This window comes from Pseudorca crassidens, chromosome 6 (assembly GCF_039906515.1).
Source record: "Pseudorca crassidens isolate mPseCra1 chromosome 6, mPseCra1.hap1, whole genome shotgun sequence".
Taxonomy (NCBI): Eukaryota; Metazoa; Chordata; class Mammalia; order Artiodactyla; family Delphinidae; genus Pseudorca; species Pseudorca crassidens.
In genome coordinates, this window is record NC_090301.1 from 27868152 (window position 1) to 27894719 (window position 26568).

General features: G+C 36.4%; 1 protein-coding gene across 1 annotated transcript in view; it reads right to left on the minus strand.

Moving 5' to 3' along the window:
- Positions 1–26568, minus strand: part of PTH2R (parathyroid hormone 2 receptor) — a 104586-nt gene that overhangs the window by 45412 nt on the left and 32606 nt on the right. The window contains exons 3-5 of the mRNA XM_067740787.1: positions 10265–10375; positions 10035–10156; positions 2393–2490 (exon numbers count right to left, since the gene is read on the minus strand). Coding sequence (XP_067596888.1) covers positions 2393–2490; positions 10035–10156; positions 10265–10375 — 331 coding nt within the window. The remainder of the gene's footprint in view (positions 1–2392; positions 2491–10034; positions 10157–10264; positions 10376–26568) is intronic.

The following is a 26568-nucleotide window of genomic DNA, read 5'->3' on the forward strand; positions in this document are numbered from 1 at the left end:
TATTCTCATAAATATCTATCTATTATTTTGAACAACCACAGCTAACTTTGATGTAATGGAATGAACTCTGGATCCGAGTCAGAAGATGAAGGTTCTGTTTCCAGCTGGACCACCTATGACCTTGTGACTTTGAACACTGAGCTTCAGTTTCTTGTCTCTCAAATGAGATCATCCCTGCCAAGCCAACTTCACGAGGTTATTTTGAGGAACCCCTCTACAACCCCACAAATGTGATCGTGTTACCCTTCTAGTTAAAAACTTCATTGGCTCCCTGTACACTACCTTATAAGACAAAATTCAAAGCCCTTGACAAAAGCCTGTAAAACCTAATGCTACAAAATCTAGTTTCTCCCTGGCCATTCCCATATGGCCACTCCTCCTAGGCATCAAATGCTGCATTCATATGGGACCCTTCTATATTCCCTGTGTATACTCTGCTCCTTTGTGCCTCTGACCTTTGTACATTCTGTTCCCATCATTTGGAATGTGCCAAATTCCTTCTCATCATTCAGTATCAGCTCACACACCAGTTGTTCTGGGAAATCTCTCTCCCTTATCTTGTTAGTTTTAGACTAGTTCCTTAGTATTCCCAAAGCCCTTTATGAAACCTGCATTACAGTACTAATAATATTTTAATTGATAATCATCTAATGTGTCAGTTTCTCTCAATGGTGTATATACTACTTTTCTGGTCTTCAACATATCTTAACTTGGCCTCCATCAATACCAAAAAGGGACTATCACATGATAGAGAAAAACGCTTGTTGAACCAATGGACTAGTAAATCAATAAAGCAAATGCTTTGGATATATAAACTACACCACTATACCACTACTATATGAGAAACTGTTGGAAGTGGTTGGAATATTACAACTAGTCATTATTTATTAATTCAACAAACATTTACTGAGCACCAGGACATATCAAGTACTACTGAGAGTGCAGCAATGAGCAAACAGAAAAAAATAAATGCCTACTCTTGTGTGGCTTTACATTCTAGAGGGAGAGACAAAAAATAAAAAGATAAATAAGTAAAACATCAGATAATACATTAGACAGCTATAAATCAGAGGAGAAAAGTAAACTAGGAAATAGGTATGAGAAGTTTCAAGGAAGAGAGGATTGTAAGATAATAGGAAACAAAATATAAAATTTTTCTTTTAGTTATAGTTTCTGTTAATTTCTAAATCCTCTATTTCCATTTTCTAATGTATCATCTAACCTCACTCCTTCTTTTCCTGCATATAATTTAGCACTAAATTTTTTCAGTTGTACAATCTTAATTTAATATGTCTCAGAACTGCCCATTTCTATCCAATCCCCAAGGCCACTGCCCTAGGCCAGGCAACAGTCTTCTTGTCCTGATGACTCTACTAGCATCTTCCAAATGGGCTTCCTACCACCAGTTCACACTCCACCTTACAATGCACGTTCCATGTCACTCCTCTGCTTAAAATCCTTCATGGCTCCTCTCTGGCTCTTAGGGTGAAGTTCAGATTCCATATACAGGTCTCAATACCTTCCCAGGCTGCTTACCTCTCTAGCCTCAGTGTCCATCACCTGCCTACAGCAAAATTCTCAATTCTCAGAAATTCCATGTTTTTTCTTGATCTAAACTTAGGTTTGGAACTCTCTCCTCAGTTTCCTCTTTTGGTTAAATTTTGTGTATACTCATGTGTCATTTGGGAAGTCTTCTCTCTTGTCCCTCCTCTGTCCTCCCAAATCACTATAAGCCACCTGAATCACAGCACTTCTCAAACTGTAAACTCATTGTTTTCTCAGCTATTTGTGTCATAAATCAGCTGCAAGCATCAGCCTATACACGTAGTTCACTGTTTTATCACCATATTGGCTTTCAAAATTCTGTGTTGACTTAGATTAAGTTGAATTGAATTAGACAAAAGTTTAAGTGGATAAAAATTAAACCACAGCAAAAGCAATAAATACTATTTCTTTATATATGATATCAAATCAATTAGAGATTATTTAAAATGAATTTCTGCCCTATGGCACCAAAATCACTTGGGAAAAGTGAAATAAGTCTTTACATCATGAGTGAAAATTTTTGTAACTCACTTGACAATAGTCTACGTCACTTTGCAAAACTATACTACAATGCAGATCTATTGGCTTAATGGTTTCATACTGCTTTGATGCTTTAAGTTTTTAAACAAACAAACAACAAAGAAGAACCCTGAATTTTTCATCAAAAATAAATTGTCAAAGTCAAATAATTTTACACTACAAAGTCAAATAATTTTACACTAGGCTGAATTCAGAAACTTGTGTTTGGGAAAAGTATTTGGAGGTACAGATTATGAGAGGTCTGTGTCTTTGATGAATAAGAAACAGAACTACCCTTTCATGGAGAAAGTGACTGGGAATCACTCACCTGAAGTAACCAATGATGAGAATAGCCACAGCCAGAGATCCAAAGGAGACAGAGTAACCAATAGTGTACATGACATAGAGGCGTTCAAAGAATTCTTGCTGGAGGGCAACAGATTTAATCAGAAAAGCAGGTTTGAACAAATAATTTGATGTAGATAAACTTAAAAATCATGCTTTTAACCTCTTTAAAGATAGGCAACGTGTGACCACATTCGTATAATATACAGGTTATTTTTCTGGCCTTCCTTTTACTCCCTAAATTCAAGTCAGGGTTAAAGATATAATTAAAATATTTGGCATTTCTTCTTGCTTAAGTGAGGCCAAATTCAATGTTACAAAATTTACTTCATGTATTTTTACAGTGTTCATTTTAACTAATTGGAACTGTATATCTAACATGTGATATTTGGAGTAAATAAAACACATATTACAGACTATTTTAAAACTGGTAAAAAAAAATGTCACTTTTGGAATATTACTTCTAGTTTTCTTTAGCTTTTTTATTGAGCTGTAGTTTACATGAAACAAAATGTGCAGATTTAAAATGAGCAGTTTGATGGGTTTTGACAAACCAAGTTCGTTGTGCCACTTGCTAGTCAAAAATCCACCCACCATCCACCCCCAGGTAACTACTGTTCCAATTTCTGTCACCACAAATTGGCTTTATCTGTTCATGTACTTCATATATTTCTCAACTGTTCTTATATTTCTTGGAATTATATAGTATATACTCTTTTTGTCAATATACTGTTTTGATATTCACTGATATTGTTGCATTAATCAATGGTTCATTCCTTTTTTTTTTTTTGTATTTTAAAATAACTCTAGATTCAAAAGAAGTGGAAAAGATAGTAAAAAGGGTCCTATGTACCCTTCACGCAGTATCCTCCAATGCTTACATCTTACATAAGTTCACTAAAATATCAAACCAGGAATTTGGCATTGGTGCAGTTCATGTGTTTACAGTTTTGTGTCATTTTATTACATATGAAAATTTTTGTAACCTTCTCTGCAATCAAGATACAGAACTATTCCATCACCACAAAGATGTTCCTTGTGCTGTTTCCTTTACAGTCATACCTACCCTGTTCCTCTCCACCATCCTTATCACCTGCCAAACATTAATCTGTTTTCTATCTCGATAATTTTGTCATTTCATAAATGTTATAGAAATGAAATCATACAGAACATGATCTTTGAGATTGGTTTTTTTCACTCAGAGTAATAACCTCAAGATGCATTCAAGTTGTTACACATACCAAGTTTGTTCTTTTCTATTGCTGCATAGTACTGCATGGTATGCATGTGACCTACATATACCATATTTGAAAAGAGTTTCAAACTTTGTAGATAACATACAAAGTTGGGTCATGTTTTTTATAGACTCTTTCAATCTCTGTTAATTGGTATATTAAGACCATTTGCTTTTAATATAATATTGATATGTTAAGGCTAAGTCCATCATTTTATATTTTTATTTTCTGTTATGTTTTTCATTTCTGTGTTTTGCTTTTCCTGCCATCCCTGGTTACTTGAACATTTTGTAGAATTCCATTTTGATTTATATTTTTGTATAGTGCTTTCGGTGGTGGCTCTCGGTATTACATTATATAGCTTAATGTGGAAGATTTGATCATTGAATTTTCACCTTTCTTCTATTCTAATTAAACATTGAAAAGTATAAATCTTTCTCTACACTCTGCTTTTGCTGTTTCCCACAATTTTTTATATATATTGAGCTTTCATATTTATTCAGTTCAAACTTTTGCCATTGGTCACATAATTTCCAACTATTTATGAATTGTATACATATTTTAATTTATTTTCAATTAATTCTTTTGTGGTCAGAGAACATACTCCATAAGATTTTAATCTTGAGATTTACTGAAACTTGTTTTATAGCCCAGCATATGTTCTGTCTTGATAAAACTTTGGTGAGTACTTTAAAAGAATGTAAATTTTGCAGTTATTGTGCTTAAGGGATCTTAGTTCCCTGACCAGGGGTTGAACCCTGGCCCTTGGCAGTGAAAGCTTGGAATCCTAACCACTGGAATGCCGGGGAATTCCAAAACTTGTGTTATTTTTTAGCAGTTACTATAGAGACTTGGTTATGCATCTGAACTTATTAGAGCTTACATTTAAGTAATATTGAACTATTTCACCATATAAATAGAACTTTACAATCATGTACTCAATTTTGCTCCCCTAGCCTTTGTCCCTTTTAGATTTTGTTCTGTATAATTTATAAACCCCAATAAGAGGCTATTATGTTTGCTTTAAGCAGTCAACAAATTTTAAATGAATTAAATTATAGATATAACGATAGATATAAACATAGCAATAAATAAGGATAGGTATATAGTTTTGTTTATTATTTTAGTCTGCTATTTTTATCCACATATACACCTGTTCTGGTACTCCTCATGCCTTTCTGACAATCTATGCTTCCATCTGGTATATTTCTCTCCTGCCTAGAGAATTTTTTTGAGCATTTCTTATACTGAAAGGCTGATGAAGATAACCTGTCTCGGATATTTTCTGTCTGAAAAATATCATTATTTTGCCTCTGTCTTAATGAATATTTTCACTTTAAAGATATCATTCCATTGTATTCTGGCCTCCACTGTTTATTACTAAAACACAGCATCTTTTTAGTTGTTGCTCCCCTGAATATAATGTGCCCTTTTTCTCTCACTGCTTTTAAGATTTTCTTTTTACTTTGATTCACAGCAGTTTAACTATGATGTGTTTAAGTATGGTTTTCTTTTTATTTACCCTGCATAGGGTTTGCTGAATCTCTGGAACCTGTGGATTGATTTATTTCATCCACTTTAGAAAATTATGGGCTATTGCCTTCTCAGATATTTATTTTATCCTATTCTTTCCCTCTCTCTTTACCTCTAATTTCACATATGTTAAGACAATTACATATTATCTCACAGTCTCAGATGGTTCTGTTTTTTTAATTTATTTTTTCTCCTAATGCTTCAGTTGGATAATTTTTACTGACCTCTCTTTAGGTTCACTGATCTTTATCATGCTGTGTCCAGTTTGCTGTTGAGCATATCAAATAACTTCTTCATTTTTTAATTGAATATTTCAATTCTACAATTTCCTTTTTCTTTAAGTTTTCATTTCTCTGCTGATTTTCCCACCTGTTTTATGCACCTTTTTCACTAAATCATCTAACATAGTTATAATAATTATCAAGTCCTCATCTGCAAATTACAACATCTGGATCATCTGTTTCTTCCTGCTTTTGTTTTTACTCTAGATTTTGGGTCCTTACCTTGTAATTTTTTATTACACTACAGGCATTGTAGGTAAAAGAAGAGTAAGGACTGGAGTATGTAATGTTAACAGCCTGAAAAGGGCAGTCCTCTTCCTCTACCAGGCTTCTTGGGTTGGGAGGATGGATTACTTTGTTTTTAAACTGGGATTGGGTTTGCTGTAGTGCTTTGGTTTTTTTGTTTTTATGATTCCCTTTATCCTGATTTTAGGTTTTGAGAGCAGATTCGAGACTTTTCCTTCAGCAGATTGTGGGATCTGAGCACCAGCAGCCTCTAGTGGCCAGTATACGGGTTTTAGTCCATCTGACAGTTTTCCAAGCCACAGAAGGACTCTTTCTGCTTTTTGAACCATCCATCAGCTTTGGAGCTACTGGAAATTTCACTTTGCTCTCCAGCTCTGCCCTGGGCTTTCTGCATCTCAGAAGATGTCACTCCATTATGCTGCTCTGCTCCAGTTCTCAGCTAGCCACTGCCTTGCTTTGGATGACGACATCATGTGCCTAGGAAAGATCTTTCTCAGCTCTATTTTGTCAGGCTGCTGTCTTTCACTTAGTGAGATTTGTCATCTTGGGGGTCTGTCTCAGCTTTCCTGCCCTCCCCCCGGTCTATGAGCTGCAGCAGTCATGCACTTAAAGAGAGCCACAGATACCCCAAGAGATGTCTCTTAGCTCCTCTGTTCCATGCCATGCCTTCAGCTTACAACTCATTTTTATTGGAGTATAGTTGCTTTACAAGGTGTTAGTTTCTACTGTACAGCAAAGTGAATCAACTATACATGTACATATATCCCCTCTTATTTGGATTTCCTTCCCATTTAGGTCACCACAGAGCATTGAGTAGAGTTCCCTGAGCTATACAGTAGGTTCTCATTCATTATCTATTTTAGGACCTGAAACATTTTGATATTTTCTTTAGGTTAGAGTGACCTGGCTGAGATATATGCATATATACTTATAAATATGTGTCTGTTATATTATGTTTACATTACACTATATGATGCTACATTATTTATGTATAAAAATTCAAATTGGTAGTCAGTAACGTGATGCATGATTTTTTTCTTGGTTACCTATGAATGGCTACATCTCATCTCACTCTCATTCTGTGAGGGTCCTACGCACATCTTGGGAAATTTCTCTTGGCCCACCTGCTACACTCCAGCCTTTGGCACACTGGCTCTAGACACTCAGTGAAGGCTTATGGGAAAGAATTGGATGATGGGTAATAGCTCACTGTGACTGGGGTTCATTCCTTGGAATTCTAAGCCCTTATTCCAGTCCTTGTCTGATAAAAGTTGTTTTAAAAGTCTGGTTCTTTTCTTTTTACCCCCTTCCATAGCCTGGTTGCTCCTATTCTGGCGCAGAGCCAGGGATAAATGCAGCCATAGGTCTTTTCTCTCATAAGAAGGGCTTTCCCACTTCTGCAATTAGGTTCATTTAGATTTCTTGGCATCCTCAGCTTACTGATAGGTTTTTACAGATTATTAATTTTGTATCTTACTCAACTTATTCTTATTGTTGCAACTTCCCACATCCTGACTTTGTCTCTTGTTTCTTTTTTAAAACATTTATTACATATTATTTTCTCTTAATAAAATGTTAAACTTTTTATAGAATGTATCTGGAAAATGTGTAAAATACAAAAAAGAGAAGGAAAAAAATTCCCTAATTCCCACCAAGCAAAAAGAAACACTGTATTTCATGTATTTCTTTTCACTCTATTTCTATGTATCATTTCCTACTGTTTTGAATATTTGCATTCCCAATTTATATACAAATTTATTATCTGATTTTTTTTTCCAGGTAACTGTATAACAAAGGAATTTCCCAAGACCACAAACTCTTTATACAAAATATATATTTGAGCTTATTTAACCATTTCTTCATTGGAAATTTAAATTCTTCAGAATATTCACTATAATAATTAATGGTTCAATGAACATTATTCCATTCAGTTCCCCCCACTTCAAATCTTTATGCTTGAATCTTAGAAGTATAATTTTAAGATCAAAGGATATGACCCCCTTGAAATTTCTTAATATATCTTGTTAAATTACTGTCCAAAAGTCCATATAACCCTTAGACATGAGATATATGGTAATTTCTACAGTATGCTACTATTTAAAATATCATACTCTAAAGAATTGAACAACCTCAGGGCCCAGCATAAGAATTTTCTTGCTTTTTTTATTGAAAGTAATTAGCTCATTTTGTCAAGTCAATGATATGGAAATTATTTAAAGAACAAAACAATAGATGTTTTAAAAATCTTTACCTTATGTCCCCTATAAAGATGTGGCATTTATTCTAAATGCACTTTTTCATTTTTACCTTTTTTTATGCAAAAACTCTGATTATAACCATTAATAATTAATATCTCATAAGTAATATCATTTTGCCCTACACTATATCAAAACTTTAGAAGGTATCCAGTTTTCTTATTAAAAGATATTTACATTCTTAAGTTTTCTCAAGTTATTGCTTAAGGGTTGTAAACAATAGAAAACACTCTTTATATTTTTGATTAAGGAGATAAATTACTTACACTAACAAAATCAAATTTTTCAGTTAACTTTTAAATCATGTTTATATAAAATAGTATATATTTTGGGTATTTCACCATCCTTAGCTATTTTGATTCTTGGAATACATAGTAATTAAAAAGAATGGTTGTAATATTCTGAATAGAGTTAAGTGTAAATAAAATCATGATATAATTTAATGGCCATTTAAAAGCTGTGAAGACTTGCCCTTATCATTTAATGCACAAATTCATAGCTGAGTATACTAACTATTGTGAATGTTTATTTATATCAATGAAATTGAAATTATTTTGAAGTAGTTTATATTAACTCATTGTTGGCTTTGTTTCCATTGTAGAGTACATAATTGTCTCCTCACATTGACTAATTTTATCTAAGAAGCATGTCAACAATGAAATATAAAACTGAGGTCTTTTGGCAATTTACTAAAGAGTCATTAAGGTGGTAGTGATTTGTGCTAGAAAAAAAGTTAAGAAAAGAAGTTCTGACTATTAATGCAAAATCAAACAGGGACTTTCCTGGCAGTCCATTGGGTAAGACTCTGCACTTCCAATGCAGGGGGCGTGGGTCTGATCCCTGGTCAGAAAATTAAGATCCGACATGCCGCTCAGCACGGCCAAAAATAAATGAATCAAACGAAGAAAACTCCAACTTACCACTTCTGCCACTGCTCTCCTTCCCTCCCCACCAAAAAATAAATGTCATCAAGCATAAAGAAAAATGTCTAATGTTAGGAGAGTTATGTATTATGACTGTTCTTACGATCCTCATAAAATCATTTATACATCAACTTACCATGTTCATTCCTAGCATCATATGCTTATAGCATCATGCATTTTACTGACGAGGTCTGCGTGATAGGAATTTAGGCATAACTTTTAATCCACCACATATAACCTAAAAGTAACTATCTAGAAGTTTTTGAAATTTACATATGATTACCATACCGGAAACAGCACTGACCCTGCCATGATCCAGCTGTGTCACTTTGACCAACACTTAACTTTTGGTTCTGAATTGCCTCACACGTGTAAAATTAAGGTATTGTGTGAGAAGACCTGTAAGACACCCCTTGCTCCTCTTTAATTCTGAAACTCTAATCGTTCATATACTAATGAAATCACCTGCTGGCAAATCTTATGATATGGAAAATACAGATCAAAAATACAAAGCTCCTCCAGGAACAGAGTGAGATGAGATGTAGCCATTCATAGGTAACCAAGAAAAAAATCATGCATCATGTTGCTGACTACCAATTTGAATTTTTATACATAAATAATGTAGCATCATATAGTGTAATGTAAACATAATATAACAGACACATATTTATAAGTATATATGCATATATCTCAGCCAGGTCACTCTAACCTAAAGAAAATATCAAAATGTTTCAGGTCCTAAAATAGATAATGAATGAGAACCTACTGTATAGCTCAGGGAACTCTACTCAATGCTCTGTGGTGACCTAAATGGGAAGGAAATCCAAATAAGAGGGGATATATGTACATGTATAGCTGATTCACTTTGCTGTACAGTAGAAACTAACACCTTGTAAAGCAACTATACTCCAATAAAAATTAACTTTTAAAAAATAAAATAAAATACTAACTTCTTAAAACAGGAAAAAAAAATGTTTCAGATCCTAGACCTTTCCTTAACTAGGTATCTGAAAAGATTCCAAACTTGCTTTTATCTTTTTTGATCTTTGTGTCATATAATATAAGGATTTTTATAATAGTGGTTGACAATCAAGAATTGTATAAAGACTTTTGCTTTCCCTTAGGGGTTCACAAATACAAAGATACCATTACCTTTCCTATGCTGATATCTGGCTGCAGAAAGCGAAGGCAGTCTGAATAATTAGCCCATGTTTTATTTAAACTGTGCATAAAATCCCATGTTCCATTGGGGTTACAGTGTCGGAAAGCAACTCCTGTGAAGACATGAAGAAAAACACTGAGACTGCTCAGTTCTTGTAGAGTCCATTATAAAAAAAAAAATATTTCTATTCCAAATTAATCATTTCAGAAAAATTCAATACCTTTATGATTGAAGTCATAAATATAAGGAGGGCATGGGACAGCCAACATTTTCCCCACTGTTCCTCTAGGCCAACAGATGAGTCCATCCCATTCTGGGAAACAATTTCCCTCTGATAAGGAAAAAAATTAAAAAGCAAATAAACAAAGATGCAGTTAGAAGCAGAGAATGAATGCATTCAAAATACAAAATTTCAGGTCACTGCCTATGTAAAACACAGGCACTGTAAAACAAATCGGTAGTTTTGGAAACTAGAATGGGGTAGATTTGATGCAAATACCCCAAAACTCATCCACCTAGCCTCATCAAAGGCCCATTGATAGGAACATTTGATTTGCATAAATTAAACATATTTTAGTGACTCCAATATATATGAGTTATAGCAATTAATATATAAGAAAGACACAGACCTACTAGAGAATGGACTTGAGGATATGGGGAGGGGGAAGGGTAAGCTGTGACAAAGTGAGAGAGTGGCATGGACATATATACACTACCAAATGTAAAATAGATAGCTAGTGGGAAGCAGCTGCATAGCACAGGGAAATCAGCTCAGTGCTTTGTGACCACCTAGAGGGGTGGGATAGGGAGGGTGGGAGGGAGATGCAAGAGGGAAGAGATATGGGAACATATGTATATGTATAACTGATTCACTTTGTTATAAAGCAGAAACTAACACACCATTGTAAAGCAATTATACTGCAATAAAGATGTTTAAAAAAAGAAACATCAGAATTCATTGAGAACAATTTCTTTTTTATTAATTTTTATTGGAGTATAGTTGCTTACAATGGTGTGTTAGTTTCTGCTGTACAGCAAAGTGAATCAGCTACACCTATATGTATATCCCCTTTTTTTAGACTTCCTTCCCATTTAGGTCACCACAGAGCACTGAGTAGAGTTCCCTGTGCTGTACAGTAGGTTCTCATTAGTTATCTATCGGATAATATCGCTTATATGTGGAATCTAGAAAAAGGGTACAAATGAACTTATTTGCAAAGCAGAAATAGAGACACAGATGTAGAGAACAAACGTATGGATACTAAGGGGGAAGGGGGCGGGGTGGGATGATTCGGGAGATAAGAACAATTTCTGTTAGTAAAAGTCTATCATAGTTGTAACTACATTTTTTACCCTAGATTTTTAAAAAATTTACTGTTAAAACATATGACACATGAAATAGATTGAGCTTCACAGGTAAGCTCCAAGATTTGGGTTTGCCCTTTTACCAATTATTAGTAATTTCTTTGAGTCTAACACTCATCTTACACAAAATTCTCAGAAACTCTACTCTCCTCGAGATGAATCCAGAACCTTATTACTTCTCACAATGTCCACTGTCAAACCCCTGGTCCAAGCCACCATATCTCCAGACTGAATTACTGCAATGGCCCCCAATGGGTCTTCTTGATTGCATTCTTGCTCTCCTCTCATTTATTCTTCATGCAATAGCCCCAAATCCTCCAAAGGCTTCCCATCTCACTCTGAGCAGAAGCCCAGTCTTTTCAAGGCCTAATGGCCCCTCAGGATCTTCTCTCTCCCCTGGCTTATTCCCCACTCACCCACCCCAACCCATACTCCTTATCCCCTTTCCTACTATAGTTTTCACCTGAGCTCTCATCACCTTCCACTATTAAGTGTTATTTTATTATCATTTTCTTAAAACATAGGATTTAAGGAGCTTGAGGGTGAGGAATTTTGTCTGTTTTTTTAAATTAATTTTTATTGGAATATAGCTGCTTTACAATGCTGTGACAGCTTCTACTGTACAGCAAAGTGAATCAGCTATACATATACATATATCCCCTCTTGTTTGGATTTCATTCCCATTTAGGTCACCACAGAGCACTGAGTAGAGTTCCCTGTGCTATATTGTAGGTTCTTATTAGTTACCTATTTTATACATAGTATCAATAGTGTATATATGTCGATCCCAATCTCCCAATTCATCCCAGCCCCGCTTCCCCCTTGGTATCCATGTTTGTTCTCTACGTCTGTGTCTCCATTTCTGCTTTGCAAATAAGATCATCTATATCATTTTTCTAGGTGCCACATATATGCATTAATATATGATATTTTTTTTCTCTTTCTGGCTTACTTCACTCTGTATGACAGTCTCTAGGTCCATCCACATCTCTACAAATGGCCCAATTTCATTCCTTTTTATGGCTGAGTAACATCCCTTGTATATAATGTACCACATCTTCTCTATCCATTCCTTTGTTGATGGACATTTAGGTTGCTTCCTTGTCCTGGCTACTGTAAACAGTGCTGCAATGAACATTGTGGTACATGATTCTTTTTCAATTATGGTTTTCTCTCAGTATATGCCCAGGAGGAGGATTGCTGGGTCATATGGTAATTCTATTTTCAGTTTTTTAAGGAACCTCCATACTGTTCTCCATAGTGGCTGCACCAATTTACATTCCCACCAACAGTGCAAGAGGGTTCCCTTTTCTCCACACCCTCTCCAGCATTTGTTGTTTGTAGATTTTCTGATGATGCCCATTCTAACTGGTGTGAAGTGATACCTCATTGTAGTTTTGATTTGCATTTCTCTAATGATTAGTGATGTTGAGCATCTTTTCATGTGCCTCTTGGCCATCTGTATGTCTTCTTTGGAGAAATGTCTATTTAGGTCTTCCACCCATTTTTTGATTGGGTTGGTTGTTTTTTTGGTATTGAGCTACATGAACTATTTGTATATTTTGGAGATTAATCCTTTGTCAGTTGGTTCCTTTGCAAATATTTTCTCCTGCCTTGTTTCATGCGTTTGCCACTCTGTGTTTTTCAGGACTCGCTTCCATTAGTTGTGTATGAAACTTTCAAGAAGAGAGCCTATCAGCCATGTCATATTCCAACTTACCCAAAAGAGACTATTTTTCATGAGTGCTGTATTCATTTTCCATTGCTTCCATAACAAATTAGCACAAACTTAGCAGCTTCAAATACCCCAAATTTATTATCTCACTCTTTCTGTAGGTCAGAAGTCCGGTGAGCTCAGCCAGACCTCTGCTTATAGATTCACAAGGCTGAATCAACGGCTGGGCAGCACTGTGATGCTTTCTGAGGCTCTGGGGGAAAATCCATTTCCTTACTCATTCCAGTTGTTGGTAGAATTTACTTCCTTGTAGTGATAAGACTGAGGTTCCCATCTCCTTCCTGGCTGTCAGCTGAGGGCTATTCCCAACTTCTGAAAGCCACTTGCATTCCGTGGCTCATGGCCCCCTTCCTCCATCTTCAAAGTCAGCAAGGGAGATCAAGTCCTTCTCACATTTCAAGTCTCTTTTCCATTCTTTTTTTCCATTACTGACTATTCCGCCTTCCTCTTTCACTTTTAAGAACCCATGTGATTACATTAGTCCCATCCAAATAATCCAGAATAATCTTCCTATTTTAAGGTCCACAACCTTAATTCCGTCTGCAATGCCCTTTTGCCCTGTAATATAACATACACAGGCAGAACACCAGATATTAGGGTTTGGACATCTTTGAGGGGACATTATTCTGCTACCACAAGTACCATTACAGCTCTCTCAATTTTTTAGTTACCAATTACACTAACTGTAGCTGAGCATTTTTGTTATAGCTAACATTCGTTATGTCGAGTTGTTCAGTTTTGAATAGTCAGCATGATAGAACCTCATGCAAACACCGATTTCTACAGAAAAGAATTCAGCATAAACCTGAAATTAACTTGCTAGTGTCCACCATATCACATGGAAACAAGTACTTGATTTGCTTTGTGAATTGCTGAAGCAATAAGAAAAAGAAAATATCTTCCCTCACCACATTGTTCTCATAGAAGAGAATGTTTCTTGGAAACAGCCTCACTTTGCTCTCATAATAAAAGCCTGGGCTTTACATATTGCAAGTAATCCGGGAACTCATTACGCTGGCTCCTGTTTCTGGTATATGGCTTCACCTACTTCTTTCCACCATGACCTGCTTTGTGTGTGTTTATCTTCCTTCTTGTTTAAACAGAGTATAATGAATCAATCTCTTCCATAAACTTTGCACTAGATACTCTTCTACGTCTTGATAGCATGCCATATGGCTTCCCATCCATTCACTTTAACTTTAATAAGTCATGCATCCTTATTTATCTGGATCCAGTCCTTTACCAGATACAGTATCTATGGTGCAATCTACATAAAATGGACCCAGACACATATTCCTGTGTTCTTGTAACTAGTTGTCCCTCTAAAATGTATGCTGCAATGTCGTGTGAGATTTTCTGACAAGAGTTGATCATGTGATGGACTAAGGTCTTCACAGAAGTCTAAAAGCCAATGATCAGTTTATTCTATAATTATGTAGTTTTTAAACTGCAATAAAGAACACTGCTGATATTTTCCTTATGCTTTAAAAGGAATCGTTTTTTTGTTCCCTAAAAGATACCAGTCCAAATATACATACAGTTAAATATCTAAAAAAAAACCCAATCAAAAATTGGGCATAAGACTTAGATAGACATTTCTCCAAAGAAGATATACAGATGGCCAACAGGCACAGGAAAAGATGCTCAATATCACTAATTATTGGAGAAATGCAAATCAAAACCACAATTAGGTATCACCTTACACCTATCAGAATGGCTATCAAAAAGTCTACAAATAATAAATGCTGGAGACGGTGTGGAGAAAAGGGAACGTCCTACACTGTTGGTGGGAATGTAAATTGGTTCAGCCACTATGGAGAACAGTATGGAGGTTCCTTAAAAAACTAAAAATAGAACTACCATATGACCCAGCAATCCCACTCCTGGATGCACGCACCCCAATGTTCACTGCAGCACTGTTTACAATAGCCAAGACATGGAAGCAACCTAAATGTCCATCGACAGAGGAATGGATAAAGAAGATGTGGTATATATATATAAAATGTAATATTACTCAGCCATAAAAAAGAATAAAATAATGCCATTTGCAGCAACATGGATGGACCTAGAGAATATCATACTAAGTGAAGTAAGTCTGACAGAGAAAGACAAGTATCATATGATATCCCTTATATGTGGAATCTAAAAAGATGATACAAATGAACTTATTTACAAAACAGAAATAGACCCACAGACATAGAAAACAAGCTTATTGGTTACCAAAGGGGCTTATTGGTTACCAAGGGGGATAGTGAGGTGGGGGTGGGAGATAAATTAGGAGTTTAGGATTAACATATACACACTACTATATATAAAATAGGTAAACAACAAGGACCTACTGTAGAGCACAGGAAACTATACTCAATATCTTGTAATAACCTATAATGGAAACAACATATATAACATAGATATATATATATAAAACTGAATCACTTTGCTGTATACTTGAAACGAACACAACATTGTAAGTTAACTATACTTCAATTTTAAGAAATTTTAAAAAGTAAAATAGAATAGCATGTCCTTTAAAAAAAAAAAGATACCATCCCACACACAGACATATTTCAAAATTCAGAAAACCAACACTCCCCCAGAATAATGTTTCTGTAGATTGTAATCATCTCTCTGGTGGCTCTTTGACAAAGAGAATAATCAATATTCACAAAAGGTTGAAAAGATTGTGAAAGCCATGCCCTCATACAGCTAATACAGAGATCTTAAATAACATCTCTTTGATCATCATTTCACATTCTATGCGAGTAAATACTTTCATTATTTAGCAAGAAACTAATTAATTGCCTAATGAGTCACCAAACTCCCTTTATAAATTAACACCATTAATTACACTCCCTGTAATCTTTTGTGTGTGCCAGGACAAACTGACCATTAGTGAAACTTGTCAAACCATGAAATTTACACAGAGTAAACTAAAATTTGGAGAATATAACTTTGACTCTTTTCAGTTCTACAGTTACCCAAAACATAATACAACCATACAATTGTGAAATAAAACTGGGATCATTAATATTTTGGGTTTTGTTCTTAAATACATAAATAGTTGTATAACGAGGTATTTGCATTTACGTTTTCTTTTCTTTCTTTCATAGATAAGAAGAAAAATTATATTTTATTTTTATTATAAAATTTTTTCAGAAATAAAACAGAGGATATTATATACCCACAATCTAGAATTTACAGTTGGTAATATTTTACCATATTTATTTCATCTAAATGAATGCTATGGTATTTTAAAGTAAGTTGCAGGCAGCATAACAGCTCACTCCTAAATATTCTGATATGCATCTCTCAATTTTAGAAGAATTTTAAAATGAAAACTTCTTAAATTAACTAGTGAATTCAAAATGTCATTTATCTTTTCACACTTGTAAAGTGAAGAAATGCTAAGTCATTTTACATATATAGACATTTTTCATTGAAAGGGAGACCAAAGTTCGTCCAGATTTAATTCTATCCTATTGTATGGAGAAAGATCTCAAAGAAAGTGCCTTTTCTCTTTTAATGTTTATTCATCTACACATTTCACATGAGTTGCACCATCACAAATTTTAGATGTTACATAAGTTTACATCCAGATCTTTTACTCTTTTTAACTCTTGTGGTGTGTGACTGATTCCCAGTTGCTTGTCTTTGCCGACCCTCTGCCAGGAATGTCTTTTTACTTCCTCCTGTACACATTTAAATCCTACTCCTTTAATTTCAAGATTGCTCCTCCAGAAAGCTTTCTCTGATTCCTCCCTGATGAATTAAGATGCTTTTTCAGTGGTTCCATAGTTGTGATACCTCTGTTGTTACACTTACACACCATCTGAAAGGTGTCTACTCCCCTTATTAGATCATCATTTCCATGGGGTAAGGACAGACTTTGATTCATTTTTTCCAGTGCTTACTACAGAAGCACCACACTGTAGGCACATAATGTCTTTGTTGAACTGTTAAAGGGACAATAAAGATGACAATGTTGGACTAGATAGTCTCTAAGATGTCTTCCAGCTCAAAATTTCACGAGACTTCATAGAAAATAGTTCATTTAGCCCTCCTAGATAACAATCTTTATAAATTCCTTCATGACAGTGTTGCTCTTTGTTAGTAGACCTACATGTTTGAGATATCAGGGTCAGTGTTCTTTAAAGGTAATGTAAGTGATTCCCTTTCCTGACATTATTAGTCTAGCCATTCAGAGAACTCTTTCCTAGTATAAGACACCTACAAAGGCTGAATTAATATAAAAACCTTCTTTGTTAAAACATGGCTTAGCTGGCTACAAATTATAGGAATAAATCTGAGACCAGAAATTATTCCGTAGGATCAGTAGGCACTGCATTTGGGGCTTACATTAGAGGCCTCTACTGACTTATTGGCTAAGAGCCTGGATTTTGATTGTATTCTGGTAACAAAAGATGAGTCTGAGACCTGATGAAGTGGGAAACTGGACTGGAAACTCCTGTATAACTCCAGGATCCCCAAAATATGAACGCCTTAGTGAGTGAACAAGAAACAAAAGTATCTTTCAGAAAGAGATTGGCTTGTTTCACTCCTGGCTGCATTTAGAGTTGGACTAGGAAACAATGGAGAAAACGATTCTTCTCTGTCAATTTCTAACCACAAGCTCACATTAATGTGTGGTCTAATCTGTGGTCTTAGTTTAAACTGGAAATAGATCAACAGTTCCACTAGGCACCTTGCAGAAAACAGAAATTTTGGAAGAGTACCTCATTACATGAGTACCTTATAAGTTCTTTATCATAAGTCATTAGACACACAAGGAAATAAGCCCCGATGTGTGGTAGTCAGTATTGACAAGCAATAGCAAATTGCTTTGCTATTGTGGTTCTCTTAATAGCAAATGCAGAATATAAAATGTGTCTAACCTCCTAGAGAACGGACTTGAGGTTATGGGGAGGGGGAAGGGTGAGCTGTGACAGGGCGAGAGAGAGTCATGGGCATATACACACTAACAAACGCAGTAAGGTAGATAGCTAGTGGGAAGCAGCCGCATGGCACAGGGATATTGGCTCGGTGCTTTGTGACAGCCTGGAGGGGTGGGATAGGGAGGGTGAGAGGGAGGGAGACGCAACAGGGAAGACATATGGGAACATATGTTTATGTATGACTGATTCACTTTGTTATAAAGCAGAAACTAATACACCATTGTAAAGCAATTATACCCCAATAAAGATGTTTAAAAAATAAATAAATAAATAAAAATAAAATAAAATGTGTCTAAGAAGGAAAAAGAAAAGAGATTAAAATGATATTTAAGATAAGGAAACTATCAAAATTAAATAGGAAGATCCCAAAAAACTGAAAAATAGAATAATCAAAATTAGCTTAATGGATGGATTAAAGAGCCATTAGACAAAGCTGAACAAAGAGTTGGTGAACTGGAAAATATATTTGCAGAAATTAACAAAACAGCAGTAGAAAAACAAAGAAAAGGAAATCATATAAGACATAAAGATACAAAGGGTAATGTGAGAAGTTCCCATACTTGTCTACTTAAAGTTCCAGAAACAGAGAATAGGAGAATAGGGGAGGGCAAATTTTCAAAGACAAAATAGCAAAACATTCCCACCACTGAAAAAAGACACAGAACCTTAGACTCCAGAAATCAAATGAACTCATACCTAGATACAGCATGAAACTGCAGAACATCAAAGTCAAAGAGAAACTCTTAAAACGAGCCAATGAGAAAAACAAATCACCAACAAAGACTGAGAACTGATTTGTCAACAACAACCATGGAAGCCAGGGTGGAAAAGTAAAACAATATCCTTAGGAGATAAAAGTAAACAATTCTCATCCAAGGATCATAAATCCAGAAAAAGTATCTCTGAAGATTGAGACCGAAATAAATACCTTTTCAGACAAACAAAAACTGAGAGAATTCACTATAAGTAGATTCAAATGTAAAGAAATCCTTTAAAAAGATGTATTTCGGGAACGGCTTCAAGATGGCAGAAGAGTAAGACGCAGAGATCACCTTCCTCCACACAAATACATCAGAAATACATCTACATGTGGAACAACCACTACAGAACACCAACTGAACACTGGCAGAAGACCTCAGACCTCCCAAAAGGCAAGAAACTCCCCACGTACCTGGGTAGGGCAAAAGAAAAAAGAAAACACAGAGACAAAAGAAGAGGGACGAGACCTGCACCAGTGTGAGGTCTGCACCAGTGTGAAGGAGGAAAGGTTTCCACACACTAGGGAAGCCCCTTCGCGGGTGGAGACGGTGGGTGGCAGAGAGGGGAAGCTTCAGAGCCACGGAGGAGAGCACAGCAACAGGGGTGTGGAGGGCAAAGCAGAGAGATTCCCGCACAGAGGATTGGTGCCCGGAACTCACCAGCCCGAGAGGCTCGTCTGCTCAGCTGCCGGGAAGGGTGGGGGCTGGGAGCTGAGGCTCGGGCTTCGGAGGTCGGATTCCAGGGAGAGGACAGGGGTTGGCTGCGTGAACACAGCCTGAAGGGGGCTAGTGCGCCACAGCTAACCGGGAGGGAGTCTGGGAAAAAGTCTGGCGCTGCCTCAGAGACAAGAGACTTTTTCTTGCCTCTTTGTTTCCTGGTGCGTGAGGAGAGGGGATTAAGAGCGCCGCTTAAAGGAGCTCCAGAGACAAGCGCGAGTCGCAGCATCAGCATGGACCCCAGAGACGGGCATGAGACGCTAAGGCTGCTGCTGAAGCCATCAAGAAGCCTGTGTGCGAGCACAGGTCACTCTCCACACCGCCCCTCCCGGGAGCCTGTGCAGCCCGCCACTGCCAGGGTCCTGTGATCCAGGGACAACTTCTGCGGGAGAACGTATGGCATGCCTAAGGCTGGTGCAACATCACGCTGGCGTCTGCCGCTGCAGGCTCACCCCACATCCATACCCCTTCCTCCCCCCGGCCTGAGTGAGTCAGAGCCCCCGAATCAGTGGCTCCTTTAACCCCGTCCTGTCTGAGCGAAGAACAGACGCCCTCAGAAGACCTACATGCAGAGGTGGATCCAAATCCAAATCTGAACCCTGGGAGCTGTGCGAACAAAGAAGAGAAAGGGAAGTCTCTCCCAGCAGCCTCAGGAGCAATGGATTAAATGTCCACAATCAACTTGATATACCCTGCATCTGTGGGATACATGAATAGACAACGAATCATCCCAAATTGACGGGGTGGAATTTGGGAGCAACGATATATATTTTTTTCCCCTTTTTCTCTTTTTGTGAGTGTGTATGTGTATGCTACTGTGTGTGATTTTGCCTGCATAGCTTTGCTTTTACCATCTGTCCTAGGATTCTGTCTGTCCGTTTTTCTTTTTCTTTTTTATTCACTTAAAAAAATTTTTTTCTTAATAATTATTATTTTTATTTTAATAACATTATTTTATTTTACTTTATTTTATCTTCCTCTTTCGTTTTTTCTTTTTTTTTTCTCCCTTTTATTCTGAGCCGTGTGGAGGACAGGCTCTTGGTGCTCTAGCCAGGCATCAGGGCTGTGCCACTGAGATGGGAGAGCCAAGTTTAGGACAATGGTCCACAAGAGGTCTCCCAGCTCCACGTAATATCAAATGGCGAAAATGTCCCAGAGATCTCCATCTTATCGCCAAGACCCAGCTCCACTCGACGACCAGCAAGCGACACTGCAGGATACCCTATGCCAAACAACTAGCAAGATAGGAACACAACTGCATCCATTAGCACAGTGGCTGCCTAAAATCATAATAAGGCAACAGACACCCCAAAACACACCACCAGACGTAGACCTGTCCACCAGAAAGACAAGATCCAGCCTCATCCACCAGAACACAGGCACTAGTCCCCTCCACCAGGAAGCCTACACAACCCACTAAAACAACCTTAGCCACTGGGGACAGACACCAAAAACAACGGAAACTACGAACCTGCAGCCTGCAAAAAGGAGACCCCAAACACAGAAAGTTAAGAAAAATGAGAACACAGAGAACACACAGCAGATGAAGGAGCAAGGCAAAAACCCACCAGACCTAACAAATGAAGAGCAAATATGCAGTTTTCCAAAAAAAGAATTCAGAATAATGAGAGTAAAGATGATCTAAAATCTTGGAAATAGAAGGGAGAAAATACAAGAAACGTTTAACAAGGACCTAGAAGAACTAAAGAGCAAGCAAAGAGTGATGAACAACACAATAAATGAAATTAAAAATTCTCTAGAAGGGATCAATAGCAGAATAACTGAGGCAGAAGAACGGATAAGTGACCTGGAAGATAAAATAGTGGAAATAACTACTGCAGAGCAGAATAAAGAAAAGAGAATGAAAAGAATAGAGGACAGTCTCAGAGACCTCTGGGACAACATTAAATGCACCAACATTCAAATTATAGGGGTCCAAAAGAAGAAGAGAAAAAGAAAGGGACTGAGAAAATATTTGAAGAGATTATAGTTGAAAATTTCCCTAATATGGGAACGGAAATAGTTAATCAAGTCCAGGAAGCACAGAGAGTCCAATACAGGATAAATACAAGGAGAAACATGCCAAGACACATATTAATCAAACTATCAAAAATTAAATACAAAGAACAAATATTAAAAGCAGCAAGGGAAAAACAACAAATAACGCATAAGGGAATCCCCATAAGGATAACAGCTGATCTTTCAGCAGAAATTCTGCAAGCCAGAAGGGAGTGGCAGGAAAGATTTACAGTGATGAAGGAGAAAAACCTACAACCAAGATTACTCTACCCAGCAAGGATCTCATTCAGATTTGATGGAGAAATTAAAAGCTTTACAGACAAGCAAAAGCTAACAGAATTCACCACCACCAAACTAGCTTTACAACAAATGCTAAAGGAACTTCTCTACGCAGGAAACAAGAGAAGGAAAAGACCTACAATAATAAACCCAAAACAATTAAGAAAATGGTAATAGGAACATACATATCGATAATTACCTTAAGCGTAAATGGATTAAATGCTCTGACCAAATGACATAGACTGGCTGAACGGATACAAAAACAAGACCTGTATATATGCTGTCTATGAGAGACCACTTCAGACCTAGGGACACATACAGACTGAAAGTGAGGTGATGGAAAAAGATATTCCATACAAATGGAAATCAAAAGAAAGCTGGAGTAGCAATTCTCATATCAGACAAAATAGACTTTAAAACAAAAACTATTACAAAAGACAAGGACACTACATAATGATCAAGGGATTGATCAAAGAAGAAGATATAACAATTGTAAATATTTATGCACCCAACATAGGAGCACCTCAATATATAGGCAAATACTACCAGCCATAAAAGGGGAAATCGACAGTAACACAATCATAGTAGGGGACCTGAACACGCCACTTTCACCAATGGACACCTCATCCAAAATTACAATAAATAAGGAAACACAAGCTTTAAATGATACATTAAACAACACGGACTTAATTGATATTTATAGGACATTCCATCCAAAAACAACAGAATACACATTCTTCTCAAGTGCTCATGGAACATTCTCCAGGATAGATCATATATTGAGTGACAAATCAAGCCTTGGTAAATTTAAGAAAATTGAAATTGTATCAAGTATCTTTTCCAAACACAAAGCTATGAGACTAGATATCAATTACAGGAAAAAATCTGTAAGAAATACAAACACATGGAGGCTAAACAATACACTACTTAATAACGAAGTGATCACTGAAGAAATCAAACAGGAAATCAAAAAATACCTAGAAACAAATGACAATGAAAACACAATGACCCAAAACCTATGGGATGCAGCAAAAGCAGTTCTAAGAGGGAAGTTTATAGCTATACAAGCCTACCTTAAGAAATAGGACACATCTCAAATAAACAACCTAAACTTACACCTAAAGCAATTAGAGAAAGAAGAACAAAAAAAAAATCCCAAAGGTAGCAGAAGGAAAGAAATCATAAAGATCAGATAAGAAATAAATGAAAAAGAAATTAAGGAAACGATAGCAAAGATCAATAAAACTAAAAGCTGGTTTTTTGAGAAGTTAAACAAAATTGAAAACGCATTAGCCAGACTTATAAAGAAAACAAGGGAGAAGACTCAAATCAATAGAATTAGAAATGAAAAAGGAGAAGTAACAACTGGCACTGCAGAAATACAAAGGATCATGAAAGATTACTACAAGCAACTACATGCCAATAAAATGGACAACCTAGAAGAAATGGACAAATTCTTAGAAATGCACAACCTTCTGAGACTGAACCAGGAAGAAATAGAAAATATGAACAGACCAATCACAAGCACTGAAATTGAAACTGTGATTAAAAACCTTCCAACAAACAAAAGCCCAGGACCAGATGGCTTCACAGGAGAATTCTATCAAGCATTTAGAGAAGAGCTAACACCTATCCTTCTCAAACTCTTCCAAAATATAGCAGAGGGAGGAACACTCCAAAACTCATTCTACGAGGCCACCATCACTCTGATACAAAAATCAGACAAAGATGTGACAAAGAAAGAAAACTACAGGCCAATACCACTGATGAACATAGATGCAAAAATCCTCAACAAAATACTAGCAAACAGATTCCAACAGCACATTAAAAGGATCATACACCATGATCAAGTGGGGTTTATCCCAGGAATGCAAGGATTCTTCAATATATGCAAATCAATCAACGTGATACACCATATTAACTAATTGAAGGAAAAAACCATATGATCACCTCAATAGATGCAGAGGAAGCTTTGGACAAAATTCAACACCCATTTATGATAAAAACCCTCCAGAAACTAGGCATAGAGGGAACTTTCCTCAACATAATAAAGGCCATATATGACAAACCCACAGCCAAAATCATCCTCAACGATGAAAATCTGAAACCATTTCCACTATGATCAGGAACAAGACAAGGTTGCCCACTCTCACCATTATTATTCAACATAGTTTTGGAAGTTTTAGTCACAGCAATCCAAGAAGAAAATGAAATAAAAGGAATCCAAATTGGAAAAGGAGTAAAGCTCTCACTGTTTGGAGATGACATGATACTATACATAGAGAATGCTAAAGATGCTATGAGAAAACTACTAGAGCTAATCAATGAATTGGGTAAAGTAGCAGGATACAAAATTAATGCACAGAAATCTCTTGCATTACTATACACTAATGATGAAAAATCTGAAAGTGAAATCAAGAAAACACTCCCATTTACCACTGCAACAAAACGAATAAAATATCTAGGAATAAACCTACCTAAGGAGACAAAAGACCTGTATGCAGAAAATTATAAGACACTGATGAAAGAAATTAAAGATGATACAAATAGATAGAGAGATATACCATGTTCTTGGATTGGAAGAATCGACATTGTAAAAATGACTATACTACCCAAAGCAATCTACAGATTCAATGCAATCCCTACCAACTACCACTGGCGTTTTTCACAGTACTAAAACAAAAAAAATTCACAATTTGTTTAGAAACACAAAAGACACCGAATATCCAAAGCAATCTTGAGAAAGAAAAACGGAGCTGGAGGAATCAGGCTCCCTGATTTCAGACTATACTACAAAGCTACAGTAATCAAGACAGTATGGCACTGGCACAGAAACAGAAATATAGATCAACGGAACAGGACAGATAGCCCAGAAAGAAACACACAAACATATGGTCACCTTACCTTTAATAAAGGAGAATATACAGTGGAGAAAAGACAGCCTCTTCAATAAGTGGTGCTGGGAAAACTAGACAGCTACATGTAAAAGAATGAAACTAGAACACTCCCTAACACCATACACAAAGATAAACTCAAAATGGATTAAAGACCTAAATGTAAGGCCAGACACCATCAAACTCTTAGAGGAAATCACAGGCAGAATGCTCTATGACATAAATCACAGCAAGATCCTTTTTGACGCACCTCCTAGAGAAATGGGAATAAAATAAAAATAAACAAATGGGACCTAATGAAACTTCAAAGCTTTTGCACAGCAAAGGAAACCATAAACAAGACCAAAAGACAACCCTCAGAATGGGAGAAAATATTTGCAAATGAAGCAACTGACAAAGGATTAATCTCAAAAACATACAAGCAACTCATGCTGCTCGATATCAAAAAAACAAACAATGCAATCCAAAAATGGGCTGAAGACCTAAACAGACATTTCTCCAAAGAAGATATACAGATTGCCAACAAATACATGAAAGAATGTTCAACATCATTAATCATTAGAGAAATGCAAATCAAAACTACAATGAGATATCATCTCACACTGGTCAGAATGGCCATCATCAGAAAATCTACCAACAATAAATGCTGGAGCAGGTGTGAGAAAAGGGAACCCTCTTGTACTGTTGGTGGGAATGTAAATTGATACAGCCACTATGAAGAACAGTATGGAGGTTCCTTAAAAAACTAAAAATAGAACTACCATACGACCCAGCAATCCCACTACTGGGCATATACCCTGAGAAAACCATAATTCAAAAAGAGTCATGTACCAAAATGTTCATTGCAGCTCTATTTACAATAGCCTGGACATGGAAGCAACCTAAGTGTCCATTGACAGATGAATGGATAAAGAAGTAGTGGTACATATATACAATGGAATATTACTCAGCTATAACAAGGAATGAAACTGAGTTATTTGTAGTGAGGTGGATGGACCTAGAGACTGTCATACAGAGTGAAGTAAGTCAGAAAGAGAAAAACAAATACCGTATGTTAACACATATATATGGAATCTAAAAACAGAAAAAAAAAATGGTCAGAAGAACCCAGGGGCAAGACGGTAATAAAGATGCAGATCTACTAGAGAATGGACTTGAGGGTACGGGTGGGGGGGAAGGGTATGCTGGGACAAAGTGAGAGAGTGGCATGGACATACATACACTACACTACCAAACATAAAATAGATAGCTAGTGGGAAGCAGCCGCATAGCACACAGAGATCAGCTCGGTGTTTTGTGACCACCTAGAGGGGTGGGATAGTGAGAGTGGGAGGGAGGGAGATGCAAGAGGGAAGAGATATGGAGACATATGTATATGTATAACTGATTCACTTTGTTATAAAGCAGAAGCTAACACACCATTGTAAAGCAATTGTACTCTAATAAAGATGTTAAAAAAATAAATTAATTTAAATAAAATACTATTAAAAAAAGATGGATTTCAGGAAGAAGAAAAATTATAAAAACATACAATTAAGATAAAACTATATGATAATAGCATATAATTTGGAAGCAAAGTATTTCAAAATGCTTTCATTATTTGAGAGAGGGAAGTTATTGATAACATTAAACTTTCTTAAATATACATGAAAAAATTCTAGGTTAATCACTAAAGAATTAAATATAACATATATCTTCCAAACTAGTAGGGGGAGGGAGGATAAAATAAGGAAAGAAGTTTCAATCAATTCAAAAGAAGACAACAGAAGGTGGAAGCGGGGAGTAGAAGGGACACACAGGAAGAGCTG